The sequence below is a fragment of the Anopheles stephensi genome, chromosome 2 (assembly GCF_013141755.1).
Source record: "Anopheles stephensi strain Indian chromosome 2, UCI_ANSTEP_V1.0, whole genome shotgun sequence".
Lineage (NCBI taxonomy): Eukaryota > Metazoa > Arthropoda > Insecta > Diptera > Culicidae > Anopheles > Anopheles stephensi.
Window position 1 is genome coordinate 59,968,636 of NC_050202.1, and position 17,414 is coordinate 59,986,049.

Consider the following 17,414-nt stretch of genomic DNA (forward strand, 5'->3'; position numbering starts at 1 on the left):
TTGTTTGTCAGAAATGGTTGTAAATCAGAATTTACGCCATTTGATTTTTCATCCCTTCCACATGCACACGCACACGCGACTCGAGTTTGGGCAGCGTTGTGCGCCCGTGCTTTTGAACGATGAAAATTCGTTTATTTTGAAATGAAATTTCCACTGATTTGGTTCGATGCACATTTCACACTCAATTAGTTCATAACACAAAACTGGCACACAACTGGTGAGCTGATCGTAGTAGGACGGGAAGGTTTTTTTGTGTGCGATAATAAATAGCCTTTAGTGTGAAAGCTGTGCGTAGGGAAGTTATCAGTATTGTGAGGATGGATTTTTATATCTGTAATTCTTTGCGTTACTATTTACGGACTGTTGGAAAGCTCTCAACTAATTTCAAAGAACTAATTGAAGAACGTTTAGGGGATTGTTGGTTTTTACTCTAGTCTACACTTCTCTTAGTCTATTCTACTTACTTCTCTCTAGGTACTTCTCTAAGGTACTCGGTGTAATAAACTGTTTACGTTTATAAGCTAAAAATCTTGGTGTTAAGACCGTCATTTAGAACATAGGTGCTATAGGAGTATTACTTACCCTAAACTAATTGTAACTAGTATCCAACCTGACAGCATGCATTAGGCTTTAGTTTAACATAAAACAATACACAGAAAGGAACTAGGAAGAATAGAAAATAAGTAAATCAAGGAATTACTGAACGAAGCGATGGAACATTTGAGGAGAAAGATGGTAATCAAACATTGCATTCATGAGAAACATTGCTAAAGTCTCGTAAGACTCGAGGACACGAGACGTGCCCTATAGAGGAATTTATGATGCGAGTTGAGACTTCGGAGCAAGCCTCCTTAGAAAAAGACTTCCGAAAAATAATGGCGATCTTGTAAGGACAGAAAGTTAACCAACCAGCAACGGACAGGATAGTAAGGGATGATCAGCGAAGGGATGATAAGCAGGGTGAAATCTCGATGAGCTCACTCTTCTTCTATTTGGTTTGGTTTACTACACTTATTGATCCCACGGTTCCTGATAGTCAAACCTTGTTATTTGGAGCAGGTCTGGAAGAGATTCAGTACTTGGTCGTGCCGTGTGAAGACCAGCGACGATACCAACTCATAAAAATACTAAATAATTGCTTGAAAAGTTAGAAAGAACACTGACGAACTTCAACACTAGAACTAGATCAGATTGCAATACTGTCGTCCGGAAGAACACAGAATTATGCTAAAATGAATTTTAAATCTACAACAAGACTTAGCAAAGAGGTCACTTTTTCCGAAGACACCAAAACACTACTCGCTCGAAACAAAATACATCTCACGACACAACTACAGCTGGACTCAATTCCGAGTTCTAGATTTTCCTTTTCACCCGATGTACCCAATCGAACTAAAAACCTCCTCTTGACCCCCTGAAACCCCCCTCTTCCTCCCTCGGTATGCACTTTGGCTAATAGATGCACTTTTTCTGCCCGTTCGACAACAGATGCGCCGGTGTGTGCAGTGGACCGCGAGGAACTGTTGGGCGCTCTCAAGCACGAAACGCTGCAGCTGAAGTGTGAAGTCGATGCGTCTCCACCGGCCGAATCCTTCCACTGGACGTTCAACTCGTCCGGCGAGCAAACCGAGCTGCCGTCCCGTCTCCACTCGAGCGAGGTAAGTGACACCCCTGATGGGGCCGACAAATAATTAGAAAACATCTCAAAATGCGATAATGAAAACGACCCCCGGTTTTGATCCCTGACACCGGAAACCAGCCCTCCCCCCCCCCCCCCCCCCCCCCGGTTTGTGGGCCGGATAATTGGATGGTGAAATTTAGCGCTCGCTAACGTTCTTTGCCTTTTATCTCGCTTTCTTCCCGCGCTCCAACGGCGTGCCGTGTTCCCGTGCTGACCAATCCACTCGGACAGACCGGTCTATCGAGGCTTAATTACACGCCGACATCCGATCTGGACTACGGGACGATATCGTGCTGGGGACGGAACGCGATCGGTGTGCAGAAGTCGCCTTGCGTCTTCCAAGTCGTCGCTGCAGGTAAGGCGGGAAGGCCCACTTAAAGGATTGAAGTGTCCAGTCGAGTCGAGAACTTCCGGTCAAGTGGGTTGCCGAAGGTTCGGGAGCAAAAATTGGACGAGTCTGGAATTTAATTAAAACGCCATACAACGCCAGGCGAAGGATGGCGCAAAGTGAAAGGTGTTTGCAAAACATAACGAATAATCCATACCAGCTTCGATGAGGAGCACGAGGGAGGCTCTCGAGTCTTCGATCGCCACCCCCCAAAAAAAAAGCCCAACATTCAGACACAAGATAGCCATCGCTTTCCACCCATCGGGGCTCAGATTCTTATCGAACTTGCTTGCGAAAGAATGGTTGGAACTCGGGTTCGGCTCTGCAACCGATACTCTTGCATTCAACCTTTCCAACCACCATCGAGCCAGTCTTCTTTCGCCCACTGTAAAGCCCGACACCCTCGCATACCGTTTGCTTAACGCAATTTGTATATATTTCGTGTACAGGACGCCCGTTTGCACTGCAGAACTGTTCCGTGTCGAATCAATCAGCCGACTCCCTGCACATCGAGTGCATCGAAGGGTTCGACGGTGGGTTGCCGCAGATGTTCCTGCTGGAGCTGGTCGAGGTGCCCGTCCTGCGATTAGTTAGAAATTTAAGCTTACAGGTATGTACCGGCAGAGAAAGCACACGTGCATCACACCTGGCGCATCAGCCAAACCGAAACAAAATCGATACTCCGGTGCTTTCCATCCAACGCAGCCACTGTCACTGTCGATTGTTTCACTTACATTTTCTGCTCGGGTGAGCAAAAATCTCATTTTCATCTCTGCACCGGGTTGCAATCCGTCCTGCACCCAGCACAAAGTCCATCCATCCACAGTAATAATAGGAGCGCAGTGGGGAAGATCCCAGGGGCTAGAGGAACCTGTGGGAACGAGAGTGTTCATTTGCTGTTGAGATGATTCTTAAAACTTTTGCCCCGTTTTGTTCTGTGCAACCCTTCCGCAGAGTTTCGGAAACTATGTTTCCCCCGGTCCCGGATGTGTGTGTGTGTGGGCACTGTGGAACATAAAAATTGTAAAATATGAAACATTCCACGGGTTTGGTTCGGTAGAATTCCCTGGAACCAGCTACCTGTATGGGTTTGCTCTTTTTCACGTAAAATTCTTCCACTGTGACAAGTGGCCTCGGGGTGCTTGTACTGGTACTAGCGTTTCAATGTCCAGCTTTTTTTTTGTCCAGAATGAAAAACGTGGGGAGTGGTTTGTGATACTTGCTCAACCGAAAGTCATCACAAAATGGATGTAAGGAGTTCTGTACGGCCAACGATTGTTTGCATAAGCAGACGGACAGACCTAACAACCTTTGTTTTGAAAGGGACCACCAACACAGACTGGCTGAGTTTTTTTCGAAGAATTTCTAGCTTCTACTCTATTACTTAGATATGTTCCCAACAGGGCTTTAGTGTATAAAAGCTGGCTCTGAAGAGCTGTGTTTTTTTACAACAGCTGTGATAGAGTTCTTAAAGGCTTGACCAGATATATCTTATCAAGTTTCTATAGGTTGAAAAGTATTACTTCCAACATTGATATAAATTCAATACATGGGCAACATCATTTCAAGTCCTAGCGTTAACGACTATTAGGAATCCGTTCGCAAGAAATTCCAGTCTAATATCATCACATCAACAAAAACTAAAATGTGTAGTTGACTACGCAGTTGGAAAAAAATCTCCCAACGCAAAAAAAAAGCTACAGTTGTTCGTTTCGAGCTACATTATGCATACATCTTAACTCAATTTGTCTAAACCTTTGAGGGGTTGCGTTGTAATCTTCAGCGCCACCGATACCGCTTGCAATCGACGCTGATGCTCCGAGGACGATGACGACGACGATGCACAGTGAATTCTATTTCCATCTGCAGCAAAACAGCTCTATTCATGCTTCGCTTTCTCTTCTTGCCTTCCATTGCGTCTGCAGCATCCGCCGGTACAGTTCTTCATAGATAACCTCGAGCCGGGCAGCTCGTACCGCATCATACTGTTCGCCGCCAACGCCAAAGGCCGCTCGGAGCCGGTCATAATAGATGATATCACCTTCAAGGGTGTGGCCAAATACACAGGTAAGCACGGTCACCGGATGTGACGCAAACAATAGTAGCGACACGGTGCGCAAGAAAATAGACGTCACAGTGCTAGCAACTCTTCAGCAGTTATTGCATCAGGTTGGAAGTCACTCCCGTCACCGGTACAGAAGATACCGCAAAGCGCAACCAAGTCACACACCGTACTCGTCCGTTGCTCGCAACTTATTACAATTTGCTCACATGAACATCAAAGTCATTGTTGCATCTTAATCCGTTAACACCCGGTACGTTTTCCCGAGCCCCGTGGGTTTCCACCGGCCGGAATCGGCCAAGGCGTACGTACGTACGACAGCCGGCCAACCCGGCAAACCCAGCGATAAAGAAACCAAACGCAAACAGGAAAAACGGTTGACGTGCGTTTCGCCAAAGAAGCTTAGAGACTTTTAGGAGCCAACGAGGCTGTGTTTTTTTGTGCATGTGTGTGTGTCATCTTTTCGTACACTTAAGTCGTGGCTACTCGTGTACGCTATCAACGTACGGTATGTGCGGCCAGCTTTTTGGACCCGCTTTGCCATTGCCGGCCGGTAGCGATAACTCTGGTACGGTTTCGCACACCATCCTTCTCCTCGCAGACCACTCGGGCACAAAATCCTGCACGCTGATGACCTCTGACAGTGGCCACCGGTCACTCACACCTCGTGTCCAGGCTGGTTCGCTTTTGTTTGTGAGCCACCTGAGAAAAGCTCCCGGTGGCTCGAAAGAGATTATAGACGGCTCCACACCGACCGGGCGAGACAACCCACTGTCATAGCGATTTTTGCCTCGGCCTTCAGGAAGCCTCCGTCCAGTGGCCCGGATCTCTTGCTCTGATTCTGGCCACTAAAATCCCCTGCTCCTGGGAGCCACTGCCAATGGCCAACGGGTGAAAGAAAGCACGGTGATGAATGGTTTCGCCACCGGAACTAGACAGCTTCGCGGGAATGAGGGGGCGCCATGGAAGGCGATATGGAGTCATGTTTGTGCCCGGGATTAGAGTGTTTCATCGTGCCGTTCGGTCCAACGGTTTGAAATCTTGTCCCGGGCCCGTGTTTAAGGTAATTTCTTCGGGAAGGCCTCTGCGAAATTAATGAGATTCCGGGGACGTTAATAATAAATTTGATACTTATCCGGCCTTAAAGGTCCGGACAGATGGGACGAACACGAACACGTCCACACGGTACGCTCGCTTGCTTCGGTCGCCCGGGTGCTGTTAGGGTAATGAAGATGAGCCACGGGCCGCGTTTAGCGAGCTGCTAGACACCGGGTCCGAGGGCTAAATAGTTTATTGCAAACCGTACCGTCTGGCTTACCGGCTGGCGACATATGTTGGCTGGTGCAAACGGGGCAGCCTATCAGTACGGTGTGTGTGTGTGTGCTTGGTGGGATTTTTGTGTGCTGTGCGCGTAGAGATTTAGCTCGGCGGGGTGCGTACCGAAGATATACGAGCTGACGAAAGATTTGCAGTGATAAAATGTTTCGTAACAGATTACTGCTGGATCAGCGAACTGTGGATATGGTCTATCATAGTTATACTGTGAGAATCGATCTGATTGAAGCATAAAAGGTGATGCAATTTACCCCTAAAAGCAATTTTAAAACTGTGATAGAATTATTAATAAAACATTGTTTAACTTTTTGCTCCAATTACTGCCACACTGTTCACCAACCAGGAACTCTAAGCTATCAAACAAACCCAAAAAGACATAAATTTGATAAGATAAAATGGGCAAATGTTCTGTTTGCTACTGCTGCTACCGTCAACCAATAGCAACAGTAGCCTACTGCGTTACGACTGTAAAGCTCTCTGCATACCTGTGCAAACGCTTCCTGGCAGCCTCCGAGGCCTTACGAGCGGTCTCCCATTTGCGATCCCAGGTTTTTCAAAGCTTCCCCACTGATTTATTGCAGGCGTGTCCAACGTTATGAATGTTCCTTTATCACCGGTATTAGCCGCATTAACACTCACCGTGGCCATCCTGTTTGCCGTAGTCTGCATCGTACTGGCGACCATCTACCGGCGACATGCGACCAAGTAAGTCCTTACCGAGCACCCGGTGTAAAATATCCTTCCCCTCAGTGCTACCGGATACCATCGGATCCGGCTTCAGTACCCGTACGGTAAACTAACACCTCACCTCATCTGCTTTCCCATTGTTCCCTTGGTCTTATCTCCTGCCCGCGCGGAATACAGGAACACGACCAAAAAACTGAAGCCCACCAAAACTGCCCAGCTAACGTCGACGCCCGACTGCCAGCTCGACTCGACCGTACATCATCAGACGCACGATCCGAACGGCATCCAGACGCCGCTGGTGGACAGCAGCTGTGGGGTAGGCGGTATGGGTCGGGGGCGGGGTAGTCCCACGATGGGTGGCGAACCTCCGGATGGGGATGAAACTGATCCGGATGTGATACCGAATCAGTACGGTAAGTAGTGCTATTCGGTTTGCGTGTCCTGCGGCTCGCGATTGGTTGGTTGGGACGATCGTCGAGGATCGTCGTCGGGGAGTACCAATCTGTCATAAATCTTAATATGTTCGCTTGTTTGTTGTTGTTTCATCCTTTCGATACCTGCCTGGGATGCGCATGCAGAGCGAAGGCCACCGAAGACGACGTTACCTACGCCGCTGTTTCGCAGCCCGTCAGCAAGACTGATACACCGCAACGGCGGTGAGCATCTGCTCCACGAGGAGGAGCGACATTGTGATGGATCCAGTCTGGCGTCGCTGACCGGGTCGAACACTGAAGTACATCATTACTCGTTTAAGCCTAGTAAACAAATCGTAAGTAACCGTTACCCGTTGGGATTTATTGATTGCCTATCTTCGCTTTATGCTTCTGGATTTTCTAGGTGAAGTGAGATGAAGGCCCTTTGCAAGTGTTCGTGACATGAGATTTTTAAAATAAAATTTTTAATTTGAACCTTTTACCGTGTCCGAACCTGCGTCAAATCCGGTTTCAGCTAATTGAGGTCCTCTTGCAAAAAACTCATCAAAGTGGGAAGGATTCTAGTTCAACTTGTAAATATACTTGGCTAGCCAGTCTGATAGTCTTGCGTCAAATAACTCATCAAAAAGACTTATCGACAGTTCTGTAACTTTGAAATCAATAGTTAGCTCAAAGCCCACCAGAATTTTAACTCCAGGTCTCAAATATGCTTTCGGTCTAGCTTATTAACTTGATACAGGACACCCATCGAAAATCGAACTCACTTCACCTAAAATTCTCTGATCCTTATTATCTCTGTTCCTGATTAACTCTTCCATGAACTTCAGCACGAAAGCTCTACAACGATTCTGCTTTCTTTCCCCCTTTTTTCTCCCAGAGTTATGCCACGCTGGGCCGTGCAAACAATAGCAGCGTCACCTCGACGCTCAGTCCACTTAGTCAGCAGGCGTCCACGGCGACGCTGCCCCTGCCGTCGATGTCCGTTACCGGGGTCGGTGCGGTGGGGAGCCTGCTGAGCAGTCCGGCCTCCCAGTCGCTGGTCACGTCGACGCTGAACGAGTATCGGTTTCGGCCCGAGGTGGTCACCACATCCAACCGAATACAGGAAAGTTGTATATAAACGTGTGTAGAGCGTGCCGGCGCCGCTTAGAGTGTAAGTGTTTTGCTGAGAGCGGGGGCTGAAGCGTATATTCAGCCGTAGCCATACATATCCCTTTTGCTGAATCTTCCGTCAAAAACCATATCCTTCCGAATCATATCCCCCCCCCCCCCAGCCCCATTCACCCCCCTCATCCCTTCGTCGTCGTCATCATCGTCGTCGTGAGCGAGTATGTGAGTGTATGTACGTGTAAGTTTAGCCCAGAATAGCTATCGTAGAGCCTTTGTTTTAGAACAGTGAAATGGAACGAATTTTTCGGAACTGTAGCGCCATAATTAGAGGGTTCGAAGGGGCCTTCGAAGGGGGTCCCCTAATACCGAAGGATGTACATATTTTAGCCAAGTCGATTTTGATTGAGTGGAGGACGCGTTTGAGGGGCGACCTCCAAGGTCTGCCGCCAACACTGTCGCCGATTGACAGGACGGCAGAATCACGCACACATTCGCCGGCCACATATCGAAGTAGCGAAACGTTTCCAAGACATTGCGTTAATGACTGGACAATAAAACCTGGATGGAAGTTATAGATACGGCAGCAGCATAGCCACACGAACGTGAGTGATTGAAGCATGAAAAAATAGTTTAGTAAAATTAGCAAATCGTTCCGATGTCTTTCTCTTGTTTTATCCGTCAAAACTACCACTGCCTCAAGGTTCCAAGTTGATTTCCTGCAATAAACTTTAATTAAGTGTCTAAAGTTTGATCAAGCCCCGAACATTTTCATTCTGGAACGCAACAACTTTTCATAACTTAAATCAAGCAAAAGCGATTGGGTTCAATCAGCTTTCTACCAATTTCTCCGTTCGTGTTGGTTGTGCACGGGAAACGTGAGTAAGGGTGAGGATGTACACAAGCAGCTGTAGGAGCGAAAAGGTTCGACTGACTGATTCCATATTCGCACACAAACCACAGAGAGCCGGTGAAAATTCCAAAGAGATTCAATTCACAGAGGTCTCAATTATTCACCCAAGGCTCGCAGGAGACCGGCACACAAACCGGTGCCGGTCAGATGTTGTATCAAACACGCGTTGTTTCTACTCACTGTACATAGACCGCCTCACACTAAGGAATGTACGTAGACAAATAGGAAGTAAGTAGCGCGAATGAGCGGAAGGGACGGAAGTCTATCTCTGGCGGAAGGTCGGTCTCTGAGTAGGCTGCCTACTTGCCGGCCCCAAGAAACACTAGGCAAATTCTTGTGTTTGCTTTACGTTCCGGATTATGATTTCAAACATTAGACAAAGAAGAAATGAATCAACGACCGAAAGCGTTAGGAGTGCGCGAGCGCTAGAAAATGTAAAAACCTTCCACTACGAGGAAGACAAACTACCAAACAATGAATGGAGAATGGAGAAAAAAATTAAAGAGAAAACAACTGCGTACAAGGAAAACATTCTTAAGGATAAACGAAGAAAAATAAAACAAAACAAGTGTATGATTTCCAAATTTCGTGATGTTGTTTTACTACCTTAGAAAATGCCATTAGTTTGAAAGAAACTGAGAATTGCTTCACTTTAAAGCCTACCGCAGCTTCAAGTGGGCTTCCGGCTGGACATTGTGTTAAGACTATTCCCACAGTACAAACATTCCTCTGCTCAGCTGGCTCATCTCAACCATTCCCTGAAACACTGGCGTGGAAAAAAAAAGTCTATGCAAAAACCAAACGACACCTTCTTAGTGAATGCCTCACACACACACACACACACAAACACACACACTCCGAACAGAAAAACACCAACGGCAACACGAAAACCCCGTCATCCCGTGCATGTCTGGTAGGTGCGCCGAGGTCCCAGCACAAACAACGACGACAACGCGGCAAGTTGGTAAAAAATGCGCCAGAAAATTTAAACAATGCCCTAAGCAATTTTTGCCCCGGACTGAGCACAAGAACCGAGCATCGTTGCGTCGTGGAATTTTCTTCCGGTTTTGCTGCGCTCCGGACTCCGGTTTTCCGATGGATGGTGGTTGCTTTCTTCGCAGCAGCAACACCGGCGCTATTTTTGTTATCTTTTGCCGCGAAACGAACGCAGAAGCGCACATTTTGTGCGACCTCTCACACTTCCGGGAAGATGGGGAATCCCTATATATCCACTTGACTTCAGCTGCGGGACGGACATGATCCCGAGGGATCGCTGTGCGCTTCCGGCTGAGCAGCCGAGAACCTTGGCCCGAGTGTTTGCGCGAACCGGGTGATGTGTGGTTGGAAGTTTTGGGTGGGTGATGAATGTTAAAATCTCAAGCACACCGGGAAAACCGGTAACGGTGGCTGTGTCGGAAGGGAATGTGAGGGAAAAGTTTAGCTCCACAGTTCCACAGGTCTTCTCAGGCGAGGTGTAAACGTTCACACATTCGAAATAAACGAAACCCCAGGGCACGGTGGAATATTGCTACCTTTTGCGTGGGCTTTTTTGGTAGGCCTAGACGTTCTTTCAAACCCAAAAAAAAACACTCTAGTTCGAAATTCAAAACCTTAATTCTGGTAAGTAAATGTTAGTTTCAGGAATGCTGTAATGCTCGCACAGCCTATCTTATATCTGTTAATACAATTGAGGAAAAAAATGCCATAAAAAATCCATAAGTACATCTTTTTACATCAGCTTGTTTATACTTAATAGTTGATTGAATCAAAGCAAGCACAAAATAAATTGGAGAATTCAGGGCTTATATCCATTCAATGGAATTTTTAAATTCCTGGAGAAGATATCTCAAAGGGGTCGTCCCTGGTGGTAGAGGTAAAAACGGCTCCGTTTAACACACGAAACGGCTTCAAACCCTATCTGGACCCCATTATGAGGACTTGCTATCCAACTTAGTGATATCATTAAGTCTAGTAAGCCAGAAATGGCTGGTATAGTCTAAGAGAAGAGGTCGTTAAACCAAGAAGAGAGATAGAGATTGCAAATGAATAACGGAATAATGCAAGTCTGTGTTTGCATTCAGTTAGGGGAAACTTGCAACGCCAGTGTGGAATTTTGCAAACTATAAGGGTAAAAATGTGTGATCCGGCTCACTGTTGAAGGTCGATTTCGTCTAACCAAATCACACAGTACGTCGAGACGCAATCCGCTTCACTAACGCAACAGTTGCCCAACACTGGAACGAAACTCCACTCCAACAAGCACACCACCAGACCCCAGGACGATCTTGATGCCAGCCACATCCAACAAGTCCTTTCCCACCTTCGCATCGATCACACCCACCTGACGCAGTCCTACCTTCTCGTATGCTCTTGTTCACAATTTTTCAGCTTCTTTGACATCGATATAACGGTTTGCCACACCCTTACCGATTGCCATGAACTTGAACTTGATACCGTCCGAGCCATCATACTATCATCCGATCAACAACATGTACCGAGAAATTCAAATTCATAGCACAATAGCCATACTCTCAATATCTGAACTAAATATGTAACCATAGACAGGTAAGAAGCGTATGATGTCTCAGAGACACAAAGCCTTTATTAATCAGATGTGAGCATATCAGATAGGTATATTTAGGATAACATTTTCGACTTATTTTCACCTAAAGTCCCTTCGAATTTGCATGATAGGGCGTGGTCATTTTACAGTATGACAGCAAGACATCAAACACTTGGCAGAAAATTTAATAGATTCATTTGCTGATTCCATTGCAATCTCCCCAAACAGTATACAAGATTCCACTATATGATTCTAAAGCTCCACAACAGACTTACAATATTCCACTAATCATTTTAAACTATTTCCTTTGCGTGGATCCTTTGCGAATTTAATTAAATTCTTTATTTGTATAACCTTTCAGGATTTTAAACTTTTGAAACGCAACATTCCACTATATGCCTGCAACTTTCCACTGCGGCTTGCAATGTTTCTTTATCCAGCTAAAAACATTCCACCGAGTGATTTAAAAGTTCCATTATATGATTCAAAACCTTGTAAAGCTTGCATTGATCTGCAGGAGGTTCAGAGCGATGGCTCTTTATAACAAAACTAAAAGCTCGTAATCATGAACTCATCAGACAGATAGATATACAGATAGTTATGCATACTGATCTAAATTTAATTCTATAATTTCACGGATTATCACGGAAACAATTCATAATCTACTCTAATATTGCGCAGTGTTACCTCTCATCTGCATAATTTGTATCAAATTTCCAACCATGTACCATCAACGCGAAAAAACACCATTAAACGAGAAAAACAAAGCCCTCTGCTCCTATAAATAGTCAACATCAATCCCGTACAATTTCTATTAATTTTTGGTCGCATTATAATTCCACTCGAATTCGACTGAATTCACCGCTTGCTACTGTTTCAGCAAACAGGCAGCCCCTACCCGGAGTTTAGCACTCCACAAAAAACACAAAACCATTCCCGATAAGCCTCTTACCGCTACCGCACACTAACTATCAGCCGAAGGAAAATCTCATCCACTCCAGGTCCCAAGATAGCAAGCACTGCTTTACCCTGCTTCAAAGAACCGATTCCACCGAGTACCGCAAAGAAGCTGCCTCTAATTAAACTCCTTTGATTGTTCAAACTGCTCTGCGCCAACGTTGGAAACTTGCTGTCGGAAAAAGCCCGACGCCCTTCCAAAGTAACAACCTGCTCGAGGTCTGCCGTTAGTAAGCACGGTCTGCCCGAAATCTGCTCCATATCAATGATATCGAGTTATAATCAAAATCACTTTGCCTATTGATTACCGGGCTGCTTTCGCTATACACACATACTCTCCTCTCCATTTCCGGTGTTTTTTGTTGCTGCTTCGAACGGGAGCCTGTTTGCTAGCACGGGAATGAAAATAAAAACAAACCTCCCAAAATCTGTGAAAACTTTCTCCTGAAAAGCTAACGCATGAGGTCCAAAAGACCTCAGGAACGGTGAGGGATGGTGGTGGCGGCAGGGAGGACGATACATTGAATTATTTATCAGCTTTCTTCTCGGGGAGAAAATTACTGAACGAGCCCTGAATGCCCGGTACCGTACCGAGGGTTTTGCAAATTTTCCACACCACAGCATTCCACCAGTCCAGCCTGCCTCCGATCAGGCGTCCCCGTTGAGCCCTTGAAGAACGCAGCAATCTTTCGGTGACTAACGGCACGGCAAGGTACAACCCCGGTGTGAATTTGAGATGAAGTCTCTGGTACGCTCGTTTCTCATCGCTCGTTGCTCTAGCGTGTCGAGAGCAGGTTCAGCCTGGAACACCCTAGCCACCCAGAATTAGTCGTTATCGTACGATTTCGTCACAACACTTTTTGAACACAAGAAGGTAGAAGCACAAGCGAGTTCCTTCCAAAGCCTTCCGTTCCGGGGTGGCACATGGGTGGGCTAGCAGCAAACGAACGAACCGATCAGCTTAACGTACCGACCGAAGGGCTTTCCGTTCCGTGCTCGGCAAACAAGGCGGGTTGGTTGTTTGAAGGCGCAAAAACCCGGGGTTCTCTGTAAGAAAGCTGAAGAAAACTTCAATTTCCGATAATTAATAAATTATTCCGTGCAGCTTTCCATTGTCTCCCTGCTCACAGAGCCCGCTCCGGTATGGGTTGGCCTAGCGTACCGGCAAGTTAAGTTTTGACTGCTGGTAAGACACTTGACGTGTGCCTGGTGTATAAATAGTAGTTAAAGCGCTGTGGTTTTTTTAGTTAAGATTTTTGTTGGTTTAAATAAAAGTCTTTAATATAAGATATTTTAAAAGGCTTTGGAACCTCTAAGACCTCATTCGCCTCTAAATAGCGTTTGAGGAGACAATCCGGCTCAAACACATTCTTCATATTGTATCCCCAGTACATTGACTTATCATGCAAACCAAGTAAAAATCTAACATATCAAGAACGAATCCTGCTTTCAACCAACGTTTGCATGCGATTGTGCATATGACTGCCCGCAAACATACACCCCGCCGGTAGAAACTATTTAACCGTTTGATTTGTTTGCAACCCCTCAACAGTTACAATCCGGCGTCCGTATGCCAGTTGGCGGCTTGGCAAGGCGTGGCAACGCAAACGCAAAAAAAAACCCGGAGGAAACTCCTGCGTCGATCAACCAGCCGATGGAAAAGTTTTAATTGCCGAGTGTTAATTGCCTTTCAAGAAATCTCGCCTCCGGACGATACGGACGTGCGTTCGAGGTTGGGTCGAGCCAGTTGAATCCAGCCAACCACACCGTCCAAACTCATCCGCCGCTTCGTACCAGCCGTGCTAAAGCAGCTCACGATAACTTTACCACCCATCGGGTGGCAGACGGACAGTTCGACATCCTATACCGCGCGATAAACTACAAAACTTCGGTGAGTGTATGCACTTTTAGCCCCGGACAGCTGCGTCAGTGGATAGTGGCACAGTTTTGCATCCTGACGGAAATTCCAACTTCAAAAACGGCAAAACGCTACTTGGGCTTCCGTGGCTTCAGTGGGTGTGTGTTTGCGTGGGGTATAAAACCCCGGAACTGTGGGCAAGTGTCGGCAAAATTGAGAAGTTGAAAATTTACCTACACAACTTGCAACTTTTAATAACTCAATTACGACACTTGCGTGACTGGTGGCGTTCCACCAGGCCACGTTGGGCGGATGGTTTTGAGACGCGCCGAATGTTCCATTGCATATAGGCAGGATATCGGTGGTCCGTGTGGTGGCGCCGGTAACGCGTATCGGAGCCTTCTCGATTTACACCCCTCAGGGTTTCACACCTCATTCAATGCTGGAGAAAAAGCTGGTTGGCAGCGAAAAAAAAAAACAATAACAATAGAAAGCCCGAGCGTTTTGGGGAGTGTATGTGCATGGGCGTATTGTGTTTGGATTGCGCTTTTCCCGGTAGGAAGAGTGCCTTACATCAGGGGAACAGAAAGGAAGAACCGGAAACTCAATAAACAACACTGCTTTCATTTAAAGTTTGATTGGCCATTCGATGGTTGGCGGGTTGGAAAAATTGGAAAACGGGTGAGAGAGAGAGGGAGAGAGACGTTTAGGAAAGGATCAACAATCAAATCAACTTGATTCCTTTGGGTAGATAGGGGGGATGAGGTTATTGGGTGTGGACCCTGGGCAAAACAAATCATTTCCCTGACAAATCGTTCTACAATTGCCCATTTTCTATGATTGCGTGTGTTTGTCTTCATTTCAATGTGACTGTTACTGCTTTATTGTACAAAATGGTAAATAACGCTATTTTTAATTAACACCTCGTGGTCTGCTGCACCATGGGCTCAATGCATTCGACGTTCCATAGAAAATAGAATCGTTCTGAAGCGCTTAAAGAACACAAAGATACATTTGTTGCCCATAATTCGTATGAATGTTTAGAGGAATTCATCGAACAGTAATGTTAATCATTCGCTAAAATGCTCCATAGTACTATTGTTGTTATTGTGCCAGTCCTGTCCCAGTGCACAGTCTTCAACAATTAGCAATTTCCACGTTAATGAGCCCACACAAAGAAGTTCCAGGTTCCGGGATAGCATAAAGCGTGAAATGGTTATACCAGTGAATAAAACGAAGAAAAATAGCTATCGTTGATTCGTAATAGAAAACACCGTGGGCTGTTCAGAAGAAAATTAATTGTAATTAGTTATTTCTGATTTTAAACAACTGCCATCCAACCATTTAACTGCTTATAACGCTGAGCGTAATAGAAAAATCCTTGATAGGTGCAGCTATTTTCTTTATTTTCTAATCGTTTTAATATGCTTCAAAATTGCTTCATCGACGTGTATATAGGAAATCCTTACGGAAGTTAACTCTTTCATACATATTTTTAGGATCACCCAGAGATTTTATGACAGTTTCTGTAATATTAAAGAATTAGTCTTAATCGGTGGTTCAAATCTCACCAGTTCTTAGCGAAAATTCTTTATCGTGAGGAGACACCGTATCTTGGATGTATAAGGTCGCTTCATTGCACAGTATTCCGATATCCGTTTTCGAGCTCTTGATCATAGCGTATAAACGGATACGATGTGTCCTGAAGTTTTCTGTTCGTGGGTTACTTCCTTCTCCTTTCTCGCTGACTTTTCTGATACGTGCTTTTATCGAGGAATAGACGGGATCACTCCTATAGTCTGTTAGCACGCAAAAAAATGGCCGTCAGGTAGGCTTAGTCTTTGTTTCTGCGGGTCCTGAATCGGAGTGTTCGGCAACATTTCCTCTGCTACGAGCTTTGTCGGCTTTCAACAAGTGCTATCACCTGTTCGACTATAATGTCTCCTTGTCTCGTTTTCGTGTCCGTCTTCGAGAAGTATCTTTCCTTGCCACCTAATCCTGACTGTCATCCTCGCTTTCCCTTTAAGTGTTAATGAACATTGTTGAACCATTGGCGGACAATATGAACTAAATAAATAAATAAATCAATAAATAAACATTTCAATGCCCTGGACTGCGTCTAACAAGGTGGATAGAGCAGCCTCTTTGGATACTTTGGAGTCGCTCTGCCCTAAACGGTGGAGATGAGCGTTCAATGCGAAATAGTTAGACCAACCTTCGAATGAATGCATGGTCTCCTGAGATGTCATAAAGCCAAGGTTTCAATAACACTTGTGTGATTGAGTGATTGAATATAGAAACCTCCCGAGCTTCTATGTCACACATACTCTGCCTCCTAGCCATGCAGAGAGACTGTGAGGCACGCATGTGCTACTGAGGTAGGATATTCCTACCGGAGAAGGACCCTACTGAAGTCTCTTTTTGGCCAATCGACCTGACTTTTTCATCGGAATTTTCAAATGCATATTCTTCGGCACAACTTGGAACAACAACATCTGAGAGGGATCTGATATCTGATCTGTGCGTCCGCCCCTGTTAGATCCAAAGCGCGATCCATCGTTCAACTTACGATGGAGGCGTGTCCTCCATTTTGAGGGGTTCAATTCCAATCCTGTGGGTGTAATGAGTTTAAGAAACTAATGTCTACTTCAATTGAACTCTCTTGTTGAGTTTAAAGTACTCACACAAACTCTTTGAACTCGCTGGATAACAGTGAACATGAGTCGAGCATCTCCGGATAGCTTGATGTAGGCGCTGCGTCCAATCAACCAGATATTTTTCATGGAATCCCCACTTCAAGACGCTGCGTACAAGTTTCAATTTCAATTAATAAAATGACGGATAAAATCTAATCTGCTCCATGGACACCTTCCTCCAACGTTCGGGGAATAATCGTTGCATTGATGGCGTGTCCCACATGCTTCCGTATCTTAATGAAAAACCCCAAACCACACCAGCACTGCGAAGAGTGTCTTAAGCCGCCGGCAAACTATAACACCTACCTTCGCCACCTTGTTGCTTGCCAACATTCTTCCGGATTACTTTCCGGCTCGTGCGTGTTCCCTCACTGGAGGAATGAAGTCCCTTATGTCTTTGCGTTTTTCCCTCTGAACTATAAACATGATTAATGCAGAATCTTAACCAGCGTAACACATCGACATTCATCCCTCGGGCTTTACCACGGAATTACTATCCTTCTCTCACAACCACCCTCTCTCTCTCTCCCTCTATCAACTTTTAAATAAAACTACAAACATATTTCCTATTATGCATTCCTCCACCCAATTTCCAGGCATATGGAGTGTGGTGTGATGCGATGTGAGGCCATGCATGATGCATCGCCGTACCGAATTCCATCCCAAATCGGTCGAAAGCTTGCGGCCACAATAACGAATATCGAAGGAAAAGGAAACGAGCACCACACAACAA

The 17,414-nt window shown here is 45.7% G+C and overlaps 1 protein-coding gene across 3 annotated transcripts in view; it reads left to right on the top strand.

Moving 5' to 3' along the window:
- LOC118506469 (titin) overlaps positions 1-9,191 on the top strand; it is a 65,087-nt gene extending 55,896 nt beyond the window's left edge. For 2 of the 3 annotated variants that reach the window (XM_036043644.1, XM_036043646.1), the window contains exons 10-17: positions 1,489-1,658; positions 1,913-2,036; positions 2,519-2,679; positions 3,995-4,136; positions 6,048-6,171; positions 6,331-6,566; positions 6,732-6,922; positions 7,465-7,707. In XM_036043644.1, coding sequence (XP_035899537.1) covers positions 1,489-1,658; positions 1,913-2,036; positions 2,519-2,679; positions 3,995-4,136; positions 6,048-6,171; positions 6,331-6,566; positions 6,732-6,922; positions 7,465-7,707 — 1,391 coding nt within the window. Of the gene's footprint in view, positions 1-1,488; positions 1,659-1,912; positions 2,037-2,518; positions 2,680-3,994; positions 4,137-6,047; positions 6,172-6,330; positions 6,567-6,731; positions 6,923-7,464 lie in introns of all 3 variants that reach the window. The other variant, XM_036043645.1, reaches the window with a different exon arrangement.
- The last annotated feature ends 8,223 nt before the right edge of the window (positions 9,192-17,414 follow it).